Consider the following 17745-nt stretch of genomic DNA (forward strand, 5'->3'; position numbering starts at 1 on the left):
CCAGTGTTACTTTGGCCCACATCCAAATTTTCTTGTGATCGTGCGAAACAACCATCTATAGCCTATATTACACTTCCTCTTCTCTGTCGGCTCTCTTTCTAGAAATCAAAGGCAGCTTAGCTTTGGTGTCAGTCACAGTCTAAATTTGACATCTTGATGCGAGAGGGAATGTTTTACTACTTGTACACAGTCGCTCTATTGAGAACTGCGATGTCGCATTCAGGGTGTATCCTGAGCTGAAGCACGGAAAATGTGTCGTAAACATGACTTGTCCTAAATGAAGTTTAGCCTAGAGCTATTAGGCCTACTCAGTTTCTGGATGATTTGATCATTTTTGCCTCTCTTACATGTCAGAATTTAGCAATTTTGTCGAAATGTAGGCATAGGATAATAGTACAGGCTGTTGGGCCCTGTCTGCACAAGGGAAGAAACGGCTTTGGCCGATATAGGGTCGTTTGAGTTGTAATGGCCGGTATGGGTACCCTCCTCTAGTGACAGGGGCGCTACCAGGAATTTTGGGCCCCATGAAAAAATAAATCTATTTTGGGGGGGGGGCCCTGTCAGTCAGGGGCCCTTAGAATCGTCCTAACTTTTCCCCCATATACGGTGCCCCTGAGTGACAGTGATCCTGGTTACAGCTATGGCTGAGAGACCTGTCATGATCGATAACTTCTCTCTGCCTGCTAGGTTACAGACCTCCAGCTGGTGTGCCCAATGGATACGGAGCAAAACCCAACGGTAGGCCTAATGTGCAACAGCGTAGCCTACAAATTAGGCTACATTCGATTAATTTAGCTGGCGTTTTCGTCACAAGCACGGAAAGTAGACTAAAGAAAACGGGCCACTTAACCCAAAGGTTATGGCAAGCCGTTTTAACATTTATTTCAAAGAAGGTAGTCACTATTTTGAAGTTACTAGTAGCCTAATTATTTAGTTACTAGTAACTAATCCAATACTTACTTGTATCTATTCTAGTTTTACTAGTAACTATTCATTAGATACTAGTAACTATTAATCCTTTATTAACAATTGTTACTCGTAACATTATTATTCTTACTCGTAAGAATAGATTTTTTACTCATCATAGCTTATGACGAGTTAAAATTACTACTTGATGGTTCAATTTAAAATGTTAATAGTAACAATACACCTTTTACTAGTAAGAATTGGAATAGATACGAGTAACTAATGTATAAGTACTAGTATATAATTATTAGATACTAGTAAAACTGAAATAGATAGGCCTACTAGTAAATATTGGAATAGATACTAGTTGGAAACAAATAGTAAATATCTGTAAAGCAGAGCCCCATAGAATACAAACGTAAACATTTGCAATTTGTTACTAGTAAAACGGGAATAGATACTAGTAACTATTGGATTAGTTACTAGTAACTTAAAATGGCTTGCCATAAACGGTAAAACCCCACCGTTTGAATTCTTCCATTCAGAATTAGATCATGGTTGTATTTGAAGTGATCTTAAGATGTTAAATATTCTCTATAGCTGGGCATATAACTCAGGCATTATTTTTATGTGGCTTTGGATAAAAGCTTTGGACATAAAATGTAATGCGGTGTGACTCATCTTGTCATGAATGAACATCATGTTAACTCGTGTGGTTGTGATTCCAGGTCACGGGCCTGTTGCCGGTCTTCCCAACGGACAGGACCCTCCGCCCAACGGTAGGCTACGGCTAACGACACGACTAATGATACCGAGACAGAATGCAGCAGTGTTCCATGCATAATCATTATTTTTATTGTTCAATTACATTATATAATTGAAAAAAATGGGAGATAAATAGGGCAAAATATTGATGTATCCTATTCATATTTATAACTGTAGATAATCTAATAATTTCAGGGGGGACTCCTCAGAACGGAGGCGGGATTGGGCGATTATTAATGCCATACAAAGGTAAAACAATCTCCAGCCCTGAACCTAATAGCCTACAGAAAACATCAAGAAGTTGCACATGTACAACTAACACATAGGCTATGTAAAAAAAAATGCTTTTAAATACTGTTTGGTCTCAAACTCTAAGGGATGTTTAACCTTGTGTTGTGCAGGAGTTGGTGTTCCCATGGGAACGGAGAACGGAGGGGCCCCCAACAAGGGAACAGGTGAGAAGTTACCTTGGTTACAGCTGCTGTATATAACAGACTGCAAAAACATGTGCCTTTACTTACATTTACCAAATTTGATTAATTTAGCAGAAGCTTTCATCCAAAGTGACATACATTTGTATGTATACAAAACAGATGTTGATGTAACATTTGTTTTGATTTCAGAAGTGTACTAGTTGTTTGACAGTAAGATATTTTTTTGTAATAAAAAAATAAAAAAAAAGGATGTTTACTTACTTGTTTGTGGGTGTGTTCCAGGCCTGGGGCCGGCGGGGGGGGCAACCAATGGGAACGGAGCCAAGCCCAACGGTGACCATGGTTACGGACCTGCTAATGGGGCTAATGGACAGGCAGCCAAACCCAACGGTAGGAGCATCACCAACACTCTCTGTCAGGGTCATAATGTTGCTGGTTGAAGCTTGAGCCCTACGCCTTGTGTGGCCGCTGCAGGACATGGTGCCGGGGCTGCCAACACCGGCACCATGTCGGAGGCAAACCCAACAGTTAGTTTCCCGTTCCCTCATGGAAACCAACAACACTAGTTTAACTCTGTATTTTGGTGCATACTGTAGCATGCAGTAAGATATTCCATACTGTAGCATGCAGTGAGATATTCCATGGTTGATCAGCAAGGCCACATGAGATGAAAGATGTGTTTGTGCTGCGGCAGTTGTAATGGAGGCGTGTGGCTTGTATGGTCTCTAGGTTACGGTGCCCCTGTTGCTGCACCTAACGGAAATGGAGCTAAAGCCAAAGGTACTCAGATTTATAAAGAGGAATTCCTGCGTTCTGTTACGTTCTGACTCATTACCAGGATGTGTCTTGGTTAACTGTGGTCTGATTGAACCCTACAGGTCATGGACCCCAGGCCGGGCATGGCAACGGACATGGAGCCAAGGCCAACGGTACCCTCCTGGTTCTAAGAAAGAACATCAACGTCAATAAGAGTTTAACCTCAGATAAATCAGTTGATTCTTTGGTGTGTTCTTCAACACTTAGGTCAAGGAGCAGCTGCAGGGTCCCCTAATGGGAACGGGGCCAAGCCGAACGGTGAGAGAGAGAGAGAGAGAGAGAGGGAGAGGGAGGGAGAGAGAGAGGGAGGGAGGGAGAGAGAGAGAGGGGGGGGAGAGGTAGAGGGATGAGTGGTTTGACGGACGGAAATCTTGTTTGTGCTGAAATCCTGGCAGACAGGAAGTTTGGGTCAAAACATGTTAATGTGGGGGATAAGTACGTGTAGGCTGAGGCCACAATCGCCTGGGTTCAAGTCCAGCCGTGGTCCATTGCATGTCTCCCCCCCCCCAGGTTTTTTTTTATTATTATTTTGGTGTTTGTCAGGAGCCCATGGGGGAGCAGGGAGCAAGCCCATGAAAGGATACGTCAGACCTCCCTACGGAGCAGGTGAGCTACGCTCTTCCAGACTCCCGTCACCTTACTCCTTCACGAGGATGTAGGATGGAAGACAGTAACTAACCTTTCCTTTAACTCTTCTGATGTTTGGATATGTTGGCAGGTGCAGGTCTGGGCATGGGAGGGCAGAGAGGTCTTGGGGTGCCTCAGCTAGCAGGGAACCAGAGAGGAGGTAAGCTGGAGACCAGTCAACGCTGTGTGGATCTCCAGCTTGTTTACAGCTCTGATGAGACCATGATTCATGTTTTCTAGGATACGGTGGGACTGGATATGGCTATGGAGCACAACCCATGGGAGGTGCGTGGAGGAGTCGACAGTCTTCTGATAGAAGGACACTATTCTTGTCATATTTGGAGAATGAATATCAGAATCTATATTTGACTTAAATTGGGATTGACTGTTCCCTGTCTGTTGACCAGGTTACAGGATGAATGGTCCCTATGCCAGACTAGGGCTTGGTACTGGATACAGCAATGGAGGAGGATCTAAAGGACCCAAGTCAGGTATGTAGGCAGGCCTTACACTGCCTGAACATGTTGATGATGTTGCTTTCTGACCTAACTGATTACAATATGACCAGGTTACCGGGCCCCCAATGGACAAGGTGCCAGGCCGAACGGTAAATATTAATGTCAATGTTTGTATGAGTATATACAGCATCCTTTTAATTCAATACCTAGTTAGAGTAGTTTCTAAATGTCACCAACTCATAGTATCTTTTCAGTCCACAATATCATTGTTTTAAAGATGATAAACATTAATACGAGACATTTCATTCCAACAAGGTAACGGTGGTCCCAATGGACAAGGTGCCAAGCCTAATGGTAAAAATATTTAATTCAAAGCCTACCTACAGTAATGTTTTGATATAAATAACATATACTAACTCATACTACACTCGGTTACTTTAAACCAGTGAAATAATTGTTTTAAAGATTATAAACATTCTAACAAGACATTTCCATCTAACAAGGCTATGGTGCTCCCAATGGACAAGGAGCCAAGCCCAATGGTAAATATAAGTGTGACTTAACATCCTTTTTGCTCAAAGTATACTGATAGCAATTTCTATTATCATTAACTCATACTCGGTTACTCTTAAAGACGATAAACATTCTAACAACACATTTCCATTTAACAAGGTTATGGTGCTCCTAATGGACAAGGAGCCAAGCCCAACGGTAAGTAGCACTTCTTAAATGGACACATTCTGTCTTGTAACTAGTTGCAGCTAGAAAATCCCATAAACAGTGAGCTACACGAATGAAGGGATCTTACTGCGTCCAGTAGGTTATACTGATCTTAGTGCGTCCAGCAGGTTATACTGATCTTACTGCGTCCAGTAGGTTATACTGATCTTACTGCGTCCAGCAGGTTATACTGATCTTAGTGCGTCCAGTAGGTTATACTGATCTTACTGCGTCCAGCAGGTTATACTGATCTTAGTGCGTCCAGCAGGTTATACTGATCTTAGTGCGTCCAGCAGGTTATACTGATCTTACTGCGTCCAGTAGGTTATACTGATCTTAGTGCGTCCAGTAGGTTATACTGATCTTAGTGCGTCCAGTAGGTTATACTGATCTTAGTGCGTCCAGCAGGTTATACTGATCTTAGTGCGTCCAGTAGGTTATACTGATCTTACTGCGTCCAGCAGGTTATACTGATCTTAGTGCGTCCAGTAGGTTATACTGATCTTAGTGCGTCCAGTAGGTTATACTGATCTTAGTGCGTCCAGCAGGTTATACTGATCTTAGTGCGTCCAGTAGGTTATACTGATCTTACTGCGTCCAGCAGGTTATACTGATCTTAGTGCGTCCAGTAGGTTATACTGCTCCAGCTGGCCCCCACACTGGGGAAGGCGTCAGGCCCAACAGTAAATATTCAATGCTTGAATGCGTAGATGTAGCATCCTTATCATTCTAAGCCTAGGTAGATCAGTTTCTAAAAATCACCAACTCAGTATACTTAAACAAAAATATTAATGTTTTATTGTTTGTTTCATTCCAACAAGGTTATGGTGCTCCTAATGGACAAGGTGCCAAGCCTAATGGTAAATATATTGAATTCAAAGCCTACCTCCAGTAATGTTTTGATATCAATAACTTATACTACACTCGGTTACTTTAAACCACTGAAACAATTGTTTTAAAGATGATAAACATTCTAACAAGACATTTCCATCTAACAAGGCTATGGTGCACCCAATGGACAAGGAGCCAAGCCCAACGGTAAATATTGGTGTGACTTAACATCCTTTTAATTGAAAGCCTACCTACAGACATTTCTAAATATCACTAATCCATGCTACGCTTAGTTACTTTTAACCAGCAATATTACAGTTTGAAAGATGATAAACATTCTAACAAGACATTTCCATCTAACAAGGTTATGGTGCTCCTAATGGACAAGGAGCCAAGCCCAACGGTAAATATTAGTGTCAATGTTTGTATGAGTACAGATATAGCATCTTGATCACTCAGAACCTACTTTTGAATCATGTTAGATATTAACCTATCAGGAACACACTGTTTGCACGCTAGAAATGATCAGTCTGAATATCTGGTGTCTCATTCTAACAAGGCTATGGTGCTCCCAATGGACAAGCTCCTAAACCAAATGGTATGTTTACTCTTTAGTATTCAGTCATTCTGTATAAAAATAAGTCATCACCCTTAATTCTGATTCAACTTGAAACTGTCTTCCCTTGTGCCTGTTAGGCTACGGGCCAACAGGTGGCGTTCCTAATGGATATGGTGCTAAACCCAACGGTAAACACATACTCTTTCTGTTTTAACACTCATACTTATACTATAATGAAACATGTTGCCATATTTAGTTGTCCAAGGCTGTGTTTGTGAATTAATTTACGGTTGAAAGCATCTTGTATCCAAATGTTCCATGAGGCTACCGTAATTTTCAGACTATAAGGGGCACCTGAATATAAGCCGCATCAGCTAAATTGAATGATGTGTACATATATAAACCGCACTGGACTATAAGCCGCAGGTGTTTTAATGTTTAACCACCATATGTAAGGGTTCGTGCACAGAGGGGATTGTCGGGAAAGAGATGGCTGCTTGAGGAAGCTCCCATGTATTAGCCGTTAGCCGTTAGCTGTAAAAATCCATAGATTAGCCGCATCGGTATGTAAACCGCAGGGTCGAAAAATGGGACAAAAGGCGCAGCTTATAGTCCGAACATTACGGTAATTCAACCTACAATTGGGTTTGGACTTTATGTAATCTCTTGGTGCTAAAGGGGCTGTCCAGTGTTTAGCACTGTTGTTTTTGCAGTGACTCTTTCTACAATGAATATTTAGACTTCTTTACCAGACACTTCACCATCATTCACCTGTCTCAGGTGTGGGGTTGATAGATGCTAATGCTAACAACCATTCATGCTATCTCCAGGCTACGGCCCCGCCCCAGCACAAGGAGCCAAGCCCAATGGTAAAGTCTGAATGTCCACATGTTCTTCTCTTTAATGATCCATTATGTTGTCTGTCACTAGATATGGTCAACAGTTTTTGTTCGCCAGATGCTGTTTGTTGTTCAATATAATCATGTCCTCTGTTTAGGCTATGGTGCAGGAGCTGGTGTGCCCAATGGACAGGCTGCCAAACCAAATGGTAGGTTCACGGTGCCACTGCGTGTAAATAAATAACGACTGTATAGTCTATTGCTGGTTTTTAGAGTATTGTCTTGTGGTGGTGATTCTAGGCTATGGTGCAGGAGCTGGTGTGCCCAATGGACAGGGTGCCAAACCAAATGGTAGGTTCACGGTGCCACTGCGTGTAAATAAATAACGACTGTATAGTCTATTGCTGGTTTTTAGAGTATTGTCTTGTGGTGGTGATTCTAGGCTATGGTGCAGGAGCTGGTGTGCCCAATGGACAGGGTGCCAAACCAAATGGTAGGTTCACGGTGCCACGGTGTGTAAATAAATAACGACTGTATAGTCTATTGCTAGTTTTAAGAGTTTTGTCTTGTGGTGGTGATTCTAGGCTATGGTGCAGGAGCTGGTGTGCCCAATGGACAGGGTGCTAAACCAAATGGTAGGTTCACGGTGCCACGGTGTGTAAATACATAACAACTGTATAGTCTATTGCTAGTTTTAAGAGTATTGTCTTGTGGTGGTGATTCTAGGCTATGGTGCAGGAGCTGGTGTGCCTAATGGACAGGGTGCCAAACCCAATGGTAAGCCCTCTGTGCCACTGCTTCATTTCACATGAAGAACGGCTGCGTATGGTTTGTTCATGGCTGCTTCTTGTCTTGTGGTGGTGATTCTAGGCTATGGTGCAGGAACTGGTGCTGCCAGTGGTAATGGTCGTCCCAATGGTAAATATCACCCTGGTCCTCTACCTGGCTCTACCTACCATGTCTTTATAATGGTCAGTCACCAAACGTCTTCAGTGACAGTACCGAATGCTTTCCTAAATTAGGGTGTGTGTATCTTTTAATTTCCCAGGTTATGGATATCCCAATGGAGGAGGTGCCAAGGCTCCCAAGCCAGGTACTATTGGGCTTTGCACCGGCTAGTTGTGGATCTTAGTTGCAACCATTTGCTAATTCACACATTTTGCAGTGTCTCTTGTGGGGTTGAAAACATAACAATACAATAGATCTGTCCTTTGTTTTAGCTCCAGGTTATGGTGGTGTACCCAATGGGTATGCACCCAGGCCCAACGGTAAGGGGGATCTTTCCCGGCCTCATTAAAGGAATGTGTTGCTATATGTACTTTTTGGAAATGGTTATGACATGATTCTTTCTTTTTTGGTATTTAGGGTATGGATATCCCAATGGGGGTGCAAAAGCACCAAAACCAGGTACAGGGTAAACAGACAATTCAAGGTATCTTTGTTCCAAGCAGACTTGGCCAGCATTCACTGTACGGTGGGCTTGTTTCTTCTCAAGGTTATGGTGCAGGAGCTGGTGGAGCACCCAATGGATATGGAGAAAATGGAGCCAAACCGAACGGTAAATCTCCACCCATGGTTGTGTCTAGTCTTCAGTAGTTCTTCTGGTGTTATCAAACACTAGAGCTTGGTCCATTGATGGCAAATGCTAGTGCAGTGCCCATTCTCACGAGATTTGTGTCTATTGCCTGGTGCAGCTCAACATGGCGGCATACATGGTTACAGTTCTCGAATCGATCTCACGGTACTTTGATGGCCACGTTACAGTGACCTGTCCTCGGCGCCCTCTCATGTCGGACAAAAAGTCTAATCAGAATTCACTGTTTCAAGTCAGCCACCTGCAGCCGCCTGCAGCCGGCTGCAGCGCTGCATGAAGTCAGTCCATGTCCAACGCACCTATCGATAGCTTCAAAACATTGTGTCTTCCATGTTTAGGCTATGGTCCTGGAGCTGGATACCCCAATGGAGGAGGAGTTAAACCAGGTCACTTTTTCTGTTCTGAAGAAGATGAAGAAGTATGTCCCAACTTACCATTTGTTATTGAAGGTATTCATTACATTTTTTGGTTCATAGGTTATGGCAATGGGGCACCCAAACCACAGTCTAACTCTAAAGGTGTTGGAGCAGGGGCAGCTAATGGAGGTGGCAGTGCACCAAATAGTGGTAAGCATTCACCTTGCGTAGATGCGAAGTGCGTTGAAGACCTCTGTTTTCATGCTTTCGATCTTGTCCATCTTTCTTGAGTAGTTTTTATAATCAGTCTGATTGTATGCCTTCATGTGATGAATGGCTGAACACGCTTGTGGTTCCTAGGGTATGGTGTTCCTGCGGGGGTACCGAATGGAGTGGCTCAAGTAGCCAAACCTGGTAAATGCTGTGTGTTGTCCTCCCGCATTCCTGTTTGTCCCAATTGTCCAATTTATTATGCTGGTTAACATCAGATGTCTTTATGTTTGGTTTGTCTTAAGCAACTGTCTCAAAGGCGTTATGGTGCATGTCTTTAATAATTGACGTAACGGCTAATCAGTTGAGTGTTGTGGCGTTTCAAGCATGTGTTGTATGTTTGCATGCCCTGTGTCGTGTTTTTGTCTGTTGTATGTTCTGTTGGGACTGTCCGGTCTGCTGTCTTCTAAAGGATCTCGCAATCAAGCATGTTTTACCCATCGCACTATTTCCTGTGCAGCCGGTACAAAGTGACTGTGTTCTGGTCCCCAGGTTATGGTCAGGGTAAAGGTGGTGGTGCACCAAACGGAAATGGAAAGAGACCCAAAGGTGAAGTTCTTTCTCCTGAGGTTTCGACTCCTGCTCTGCTAGAACCGAAAGAGCCAATCACCAAGGGACAGGCACCAGCGCCTGAGCCAGTTGTACCACAAGGAAAATACCCAAAGCCTCCAGCACCCTCTGTGGTGCCACAGGTTGAGGCCGCAACACCAGCACCAGGACCAGTGATTCCACAGGGAAAGCCCTACCCCAAGCCTGTACCAGAACCAGCACCAGTGGTTCCCCAAGGGAAGCCCTACCCCAAGCCAGCACCAGAACCAGTACCAGTGGTTCCCCAAGGGAAGCCCTACCCCAAGCCAGCCCCAGAACCGGCACCAGTGGTCCCCCAGGGCAAACCCTACCCCAAGCCTGCACCAGAACCAGCACCAGTGGTTCCCCAAGGGAAGCCCTACCCCAAGCCAGAACCAGCACCAGTAGTTCCCCAAGGAAAGCCTTACCCCAAGCCTGTACCAGAACCAGCACCAGTGGTTCCCCAAGGGAAGCCCTACCCCAAGCCTGCACCAGAACCAGCACCAGTGGTTCCCCAAGGGAAGCCCTACCCCAAGCCAGCACCAGAACCAGCACCAGTGGTTCCCCAAGGGAAGCCCTACCCCAAGCCAGCACCAGAACCAGCACCAGTGGTTACCCAAGGAAAGCCCTACCCCAAGCCAGCCCCAGAACCGGCACCAGTGGTCCCCCAGGGCAAACCCTACCCCAAACCAGCACCAGAACCAGCACCAGTGGTTCCCCAAGGCAAACCCTACCCCAAACCAGCACCAGAACCAGCACCAGTGTTTCCCCAGGGGAAGGCTCCAAAGCCAGTGGCACCTGCAGTGCCTCAAGGAAAGGCCCCCAAAGTACCGAATATGGGTAAACATTTAAGATTCTCTGCATGTCCATGAGGGGGTGTGGTGCGTTTAATGGCATGCATTGGTAACTATTTGTACTGTTTAAGTTTTAAATTTGGGAGTCTCAGTTAAAGATACTGTAGTTATTAAGAAATCTGTACAAATATCAGCAAAGAATGCTCCTGTTGTTCATGACAGTCCTGTTTAGCATAAATTTAGCACTGATGAAAATCTACGGGTGTTGGACCAATCACAGTCAATGGTTCAGCTGTCTAATAGTGTCTGAAGAGACTCTGATTTATTCCACCCCCCCTCTCCACGGACCCTTTCTGAGCCAGTAGTAACCATCAGCATGGTGATGGTGATCTGTTAGGACTGACATCGCTCTGCAGTGTTTCCTTTTGTTACTCAGTAGAACAATGAAAACTGAGGTTTTTACATCATGTGCACGTCAATCTTTGGGATTATTGACTGTTAAATACTGTTTCACTAGGAGATACTGAATGAATGTGTTTTTGAAGTATTTGTAGAAATAGGTTGCTGTTTCACTTTAAACCTGGGGTCTGAGGTATTGCATGGACAAATGTATTTGTTAAATGGAAATAGAAAGGAAACTATACTTAAACCCAAAACACTGACAACTTTGTGGTCTTTAGGTGGTGCAGGAGGTGTGGTGCCCAATGGACAAGTGCCCTTACCCATAGAAAGTCTTGGTAAATGTCCTTGTCCGTGTTTTCTTGATCATTTAAAGGATGTTCTCTTAAGTTAAAATGTAAAGCAACATTTGAGCAAATGGCAAATTATTGTTGCAATAAGACTTTTGATCTTATTTGATCAGTTTCTGGGAATATTATAAAATCCATTGAGATTATGAGAACAACCTGAGGTGTTCAATGCTTCTACGTAGTGATGTCTGTGTTCCTCAGTAGAAGTCTGTCTCTGTGTCTGGTACTGTTGGCTTGTTCAGTTAGGATGCATGCACTGTAGTTTAAGACTACTTCATCAGAGAGATTGCATGCTGTTGATAAGCAAAGAAATATAAGGTTAGTCTGAGCAAAAGTTGTCATCTCGACGCATGTAGTTGCATGGACAGACTAGATGTCTTTTCAGAAATCTTGTTCTGTTGTGTTTGAATCATTTGTGTGGCCTTCTTGTTACATTGCAATGTTGAACTTAACTAATTTGCTTTGGTTAATGCGATAGACTTGTCAATGTCAGAATTAACTAATTTAATGTTCTTCATTTGTATATTATTTTTAAATGCCTTTTGTTCTGTTCTCATGTTATAATAGGTATATTGTAGGTAATAGAGAAAAGGTATGTAGCTGGTTAATGGCCCCCATTTATTTCCCAACCCACCAGTATTTATGTTTATTTGAATACACATGAATTAACATCAGCACTGGGGTCCATCATGTAAACGAGACATATTTCATATTAGATGTAAACCCTGTTCTAATCCAGTCCAAATCTATCAAATGACTGTAAGTAAGCCCTCCATAGACAGCAGTTCAAAAGCCCTGCCGACAGTCTCCATGATGTCTTCACATCTGGAACAGCCATCCCACAGGCTGCTCCCGCTGATGAATGTGTGACCTTCAGGTTATGTCACTGGAAGTGCCGTCCCTGAGGAAAAGGGGGACAGAGCTAAAGGGGCCCCCGAAACTCAGGCTCCTGAAGGTGGAAGCCCCCCTGCCCAGGGGGAGACACCAGAAGACATGGGGCCGGACGCAGCCGACAGGGAGGGCCCTGGGGAGGCCCCTGGGGATTCCCCTGGGGAGGCCCCTGGGGAGGCCCCTGGGGAGGCCCCTGGGGAGGGCTCTTGGCTTCCGGCTCCAGAGCACGAACTGCAGCAGAACTCTAAAGTGGGGAGTCCTGGTAAAGCCTGACCTGTTACATTTGTGTGTGTGTTGGGGCGGCTCCGGGGAGTCTGTACGGAGCATGCGTGTCACCCAGTGAATCTCTGGTCCTTTTACATGTCTACGTGTGTCCCGCACCTGTGTCATGTTTTGTGCATGTGTGATGTGTGTTTTGGTGTGTTGAGTTTGTCTTGTCCACAAGTTCTATTCCAGGCTGTTGGGAGTGGGATCACTGACCGACCAGCCTGGTTTGAACATGTCGCATTAGAAGCATCATTCATATGTCTGTTCATCTGATTGTGTATTGTTGTCATGACAATTGTTGCCCAGTCAGTGTTCTCCTCATGTTGCATGTTTTATTTTTTATTTTTGTGCACCTTTTTATGTTGTTTGATTGAGATTTAGCATGGATAGCTGCAATTATACTGTTATCTGTTCCTAAAAAAGTGTTCATGACCCCTGTCCTGGTAGTTATCAGTTATCAATTTACAACAACAATAGTTATAATTCCTTATGGCCTCCAATACCATGACTGATAAGGACAATAATTTTACTTGAAGTTACGACCGTCAAAGTGGTAGATTTGCTGCTTTTTGAAGACTGATCAGAAATTCTGCTGGTATTTTGTACTGTAATCTGATTTAATCAACGTGAAAATGTCAAAACTGGATTTTAAACTGACATTGCGATTACCATCTTCTGTGTAAGTTTGTGAGGGTTCTGGTGTCGAGTATTGAAGTGTGCTGAGAAACAACAAAGTGGTATTGACGGGTCAGTCTGGTTTCATGAACTCCTTGTGACCCACAGATAGTGGAGCTCCAGAGAACAACAATGGCCCCAAAGCAGCCAGCCCTGGTAAACACTAGCTCCTAGCCAACCACATAGCACACACAGACCACCAAGAACAGCCTCCAGACTGACTTGCTGTTTTTGTAACAAGTCCCAGGGACTGGTACATTGGAGTGGTTGCTGCTGTCTGGAGGGGTTGTTCACCTGGCGTGTAATGTGTTTCTCTAACTCGGGCCCTCTAGACTGTGGACCGTCCGGAGTACCTAATGGACAGTGGGTGAAAGTACCCAGAAATGGTAAAACTAAGCTGTAGCGTTCCACATGGGTGATCAGAGCGGCATATCAGTCATATGTCGTGATCATTGTTGCGTCCGCGTCGGTCATAAATGCATGATGATTTCAGTCTGTCAGTCAGGGTGAACCTGCTCAGTTTGCATGGATGTTTTTTTTTTTGCTTGTTCTGGCATGTTCCATCTCTGTTGTAAGGTTGGCATGTTTATGGGTGCATGTTGTTGACTTAACCTTGGTCCTAATCCTTCCTCCATCCTGTATTTAGCAGAGCAGGGATGGTCAACCCTGCTCTTGTACTCCAACCCTGCTCCTGGAGAGATACCCTCCTGTAGGGTTACACTCCAACCCTGCTCCTGGAGAGATACCCTCCTGTAGGTTTACACTCCAACCCTGCTCCTGGAGAGATACCCTTCCGTTGGTTTACAATCCAACAAACGTGATTCATCTTATCAACCAGTTAGTTATTAGAACCAGGTGTTCTGTGGTTGGAGTGTAAAGCTGCTGGACGGTAGCTGTTCAGGAACAGGGTTAGGCCTCCCTGGTCTGTAGTCTGATGAGGGAAGACCCATCCCTCTATTCTGTCATCGTCTGAAACACCACTTGGCCACTAACCTGATTTTAAAACAACGGGAAAGAAACGTTGGAGAGCTATTGACAGAAACCTTGTTTTGCTCCGATCGTGTGATTGAAGGTTACGGGCCTGGAGCAGGACAGCCGTACGGAGCCAAACCCAACGGTAAACACACAACACGCTCACCATCTTCTCACCGGTCATCACGTGAGCTGTGTTCATTCAGACCCCATCATCTTGTGTGATATCTTGTTCATGTGAGTGTCCTGCTTGCTTGTGCTCTGTGTTCCTGGGTGTCAGGTCATGGTGCTGGAGCAGGTCTTCCTAACGGATATGGAGCCAAACCCATTGGTGAGTGCCCTGTGTGTGAATGAAGGAACATTACGATCATTCGTGATCCTTGCATACATGGTTCACACCTGTACATAAACTTAGTTCATTGAAGCATGAATTTAATTATATTAATTAAATCACTTCTTTAAATGTGCTTGTCTCGTTTTAGGATATGGAGCTGGATATGCTAATGGTGGTGGGGCCAAGGCGCCCAAACCAGGTAGTTATGTTTGATATTTGATTGAGATTACAGGTTCAAATCCCTTCTTGGTATGTTGCTCTAAAACACTGCTAAATGTTTCAGTTAAGTTACACTAGTATTTTAATTTACAACTGGGATTCCACTTAACAGTTAAAACACAAATAACTTGAAGTCTTATCATCCAGATATACAGAATATCTACCATTAATGGCAAGCGTCTGAGCCTCGTGCTGTGTAGAGTAGCTAAGCTAACCCAGTGTTGTGTTGTTCAGGCTATGGAGGTGGAGGCTATCCAGTCCCTGCTTACAGCAACGGATATGGAGCTGGTAAGAACCACACAGCAGCACAGAACCAGAGTTGACCTGCAGTGTCCATTTGAGATGCTACTGAAATCAGATGTAGGGTTTAGCTTGCCTGTCTCATCTCATGTTTCTGTGCAGGTCAGGGATATCCTTTTGGAGGGAAGCCAAAGCAAAACGGTGAGATAAGGATACCTATAGGCTATACACACACACACACACACACACAGGTTACACACAGGGGTTACACACAGTTGCTCACAAAGACTACCAGAATTCCTGAGTTAGTGGATGTGTGTTGTGGTAACCCATCTCATACCAAGCCTCCTGGTTCATTCCAGGGTACGGAGCGGGTAACGGCCAGGGAGTATACCCTGCTGCAGGCTACGGAGCGGGTAATGGCCAGGGAGTATACCCTGCTGCAGGCTACGGAGCCGGTAACGGCCAGGGAGTATACCCTGCTGCGGGCTACGGAGCCGGTAACGGCCAGGGAGTATACCCTGCTGCGGGCTACGGAGCCGGTAACGGCTACGGAGGAACACCCGCTAACGGTAGGCTAATCAAGGCTGTAAGATACAACGTTTCCAACAGGGAACATCTAAATGTTTATCAACTTCTGCGTGTGATTTTGCTTTTTTCAAGAAAAATAAACTGATATCCCCCTAAAAGTTTCGAAAGGTTCAAAAAATACTTTTTGATATATATATTTTTAAGGGTCCAAAATAAAAGTTTCGAAAATTTAAAAAAATATTTGTCCCAAAAATATTTTGCTAAAAACGTTTGGAAAGGTTGAAAAAACGTTTTGCACGTAGCAAGTTGGGTTTCAGTGTTTGATGTATTTCTCTCTTAGTGAAAGCTGGCCCAGGTGAAACAGGTCGCTCCAACGGTAGGTCTCAGATGTTGTATCCCATATTGTTGCTGTGTTATTACAAATGTTCCATTTTACATTTAGTTTATTTAGTTTACAAATAGTGCTTAAAGAAAGTACAGTTCAATCTTAGCCACTAGGAACAGTGCAACATGAAAATGGTCTTACGTGTTACAACTCTGTTCCTGCAGGACAAGGCGTTCCGGTCGACAGCAAGTCAGGTGTGTTTCAAATCTCCCTCTACACCAAACCCAGGCACATTTGCCAGGAGTCCTTTTTGACGGTGACAATTTCGAAACTTTTTCGAAATATTTTGCCAATCTTTTTACACTTTTTTCCCCACACACATAGTGAAAGGAAATGAGAGCACACCGTTGTTTCACAACCTTTTTTGCCTTGCTCCATGGTAGCTTTGTAGACTAGCTTACGTTTGTTGTGCGTAATAGCCAAGAAAGGAAAAAGGCGAGCAATAAATTATTGAATCATTGAATCATTTTAGTTGCTGATTTTATTGATTCCAGGTGGTCTTGGTGGTGGATACGGGGGAGAACCTGCAAATGGCAAATATGGTGAGAAGCTCATATGCCCTCCGTCTGACCCAAGGACTCAGACCACAGAAATACTGATGTACATACCTCTGATCCTTGATTTTAGTACGTGGCTTTGAGGAAAGGCTTCTGCTGAATGAACACCATTCTGCTCTCGCTGCTCATCCCTCTGTCATCCTCTCCCCTCCTCTGTCTCTGTCTCTCTCTCTCCCTCTCCCTCTCTCCCTCTCCCTCTCTCTCCCTCTCCCTCTCTCTCCCTCTCCCTCTCCCTCTCCCTCTCTCTCTCTCTCTCTCTCTCTCTCTCCCTCTCTCTATCTCTATCTCTCTCTCTCTCCCCTCCTCTCTCTCTGTCTCTCTATCTCTCTCTCTCTATCTCTCTCCCCTCCTCTCTATCTTTCTCTCTCTGCAGCCGGAGCCAGTCAGCTGCCATATAATGGAGCCCCCATCATTCCTGCAGGACTCGACGGTACGACAGCTGACCTCATGTTGACACTGTAGGGAGGTGGAGGGAGGTGGAGGAGGAGTGTAGACAGGGACGGCGGTGTAACGCCTCTTCCTCTTACCTGACAGGAACCAGCCAGTTTGAGCCGGAGCCAGCAAGCCTGGGGCCTGATGGGAAGTCAGGTGGCTACGGAGGTCTGGACCACAAGAGATCACTAGAGATCACTATGGATCACTATAGATCACTATGGATCACTTTGGATCACTAGAGATCACTAGAGATCACTATGGATCACTATAGATCACTATAGATCACTCTGGATCTCTACAGATCACTCTGGATCTCTATAGATCACTGGATCAATAAAGATCAGTCTGGATCAATAAAGATCAGTCTGGATCACTATAGATCCCTAGAGATTACTCTGGATCACGCTAGATCAGTCTGGATCACACTAGATTGCTGTTGATCACTGTAGATGAGCCTAGATCATGGGGGTGGCAGACAGTAAGGAAGTTGTGTGTCAGTATGTTTGGTATTCACCCTCGCTGTCTCCCCCCCTCCCCCCCGGAGCAGGTATGGGCGGATCACCATACGGTGGCCAGCCCCTCGGACCTGAGGCCAAGTCTCCCACCAAATACGGTGAGTCTCCCCCCCTGCCCTCCCCTCTCCTCCCTCCCTCCCTCCCCTGCCCTCCCCCTCCTCTCTCCCCTACCTCCTCCTCCCCTCTCTCCCTTGCCCTCTCCTCTCTCCCTTCCTCTCTCCCCCCCTGCCCTCCCCTCTCCTCTCTCCCCTACTCCTCCTCCCCTCTCTCCCTTGCCCTCTCATCTCTCCCTTCCTCTCTCCCCCCCTGCCCTGCCCTCTCCTCTCTCCCCTACCTCCTCCTCCCCTCTCTCCCTTGCCCTCTCATCTCTCCCTTCCTCTCTCCCCCCCTGCCCTGCCCTCTCCTCTCTCCCCTACTCCTCCTCCCCTCTCTCCCTTGC

At 45.1% G+C, this 17745-nt stretch overlaps 2 protein-coding genes across 2 annotated transcripts; both read left to right on the forward strand.

Annotated features, from left to right (window-relative positions):
* The first annotated feature begins 474 nt into the window (after positions 1 to 474).
* On the forward strand, positions 475 to 9728 carry LOC124488187 (glycine-rich cell wall structural protein 1.8-like). The gene is made up of 37 exons (XM_047050734.1): positions 475 to 478; positions 688 to 738; positions 1635 to 1685; positions 1867 to 1920; positions 2073 to 2126; positions 2388 to 2495; positions 2835 to 2885; positions 2984 to 3034; positions 3129 to 3179; positions 3465 to 3527; positions 3640 to 3708; positions 3789 to 3833; positions 3956 to 4039; positions 4117 to 4155; positions 4322 to 4360; positions 4510 to 4548; positions 4679 to 4717; positions 5548 to 5586; positions 5726 to 5764; positions 5922 to 5960; positions 6117 to 6155; positions 6254 to 6304; positions 6947 to 6985; positions 7114 to 7175; positions 7256 to 7306; positions 7398 to 7448; positions 7540 to 7590; positions 7682 to 7732; positions 7826 to 7873; positions 8004 to 8048; positions 8176 to 8223; positions 8321 to 8362; positions 8451 to 8513; positions 8888 to 8935; positions 9026 to 9115; positions 9266 to 9319; positions 9668 to 9728. Exons 1-36 carry the CDS (start codon positions 475 to 477, stop codon positions 9308 to 9310), a joined length of 1833 nt encoding a protein of 610 aa, XP_046906690.1. The 3' UTR covers positions 9311 to 9319; positions 9668 to 9728.
* On the forward strand, positions 9707 to 10614 carry LOC124488188 (protein TsetseEP-like). Its single transcript, XM_047050735.1, has 2 exons — positions 9707 to 9724; positions 9868 to 10614. Exons 1-2 carry the CDS (start codon positions 9707 to 9709, stop codon positions 10612 to 10614), a joined length of 765 nt encoding a protein of 254 aa, XP_046906691.1.
* Positions 10615 to 17745: the final 7131 nt, after the last annotated feature.

Source organism: Hypomesus transpacificus, unplaced genomic scaffold (assembly GCF_021917145.1).
Source record: "Hypomesus transpacificus isolate Combined female unplaced genomic scaffold, fHypTra1 scaffold_127, whole genome shotgun sequence".
NCBI lineage: Eukaryota > Metazoa > Chordata > Actinopteri > Osmeriformes > Osmeridae > Hypomesus > Hypomesus transpacificus.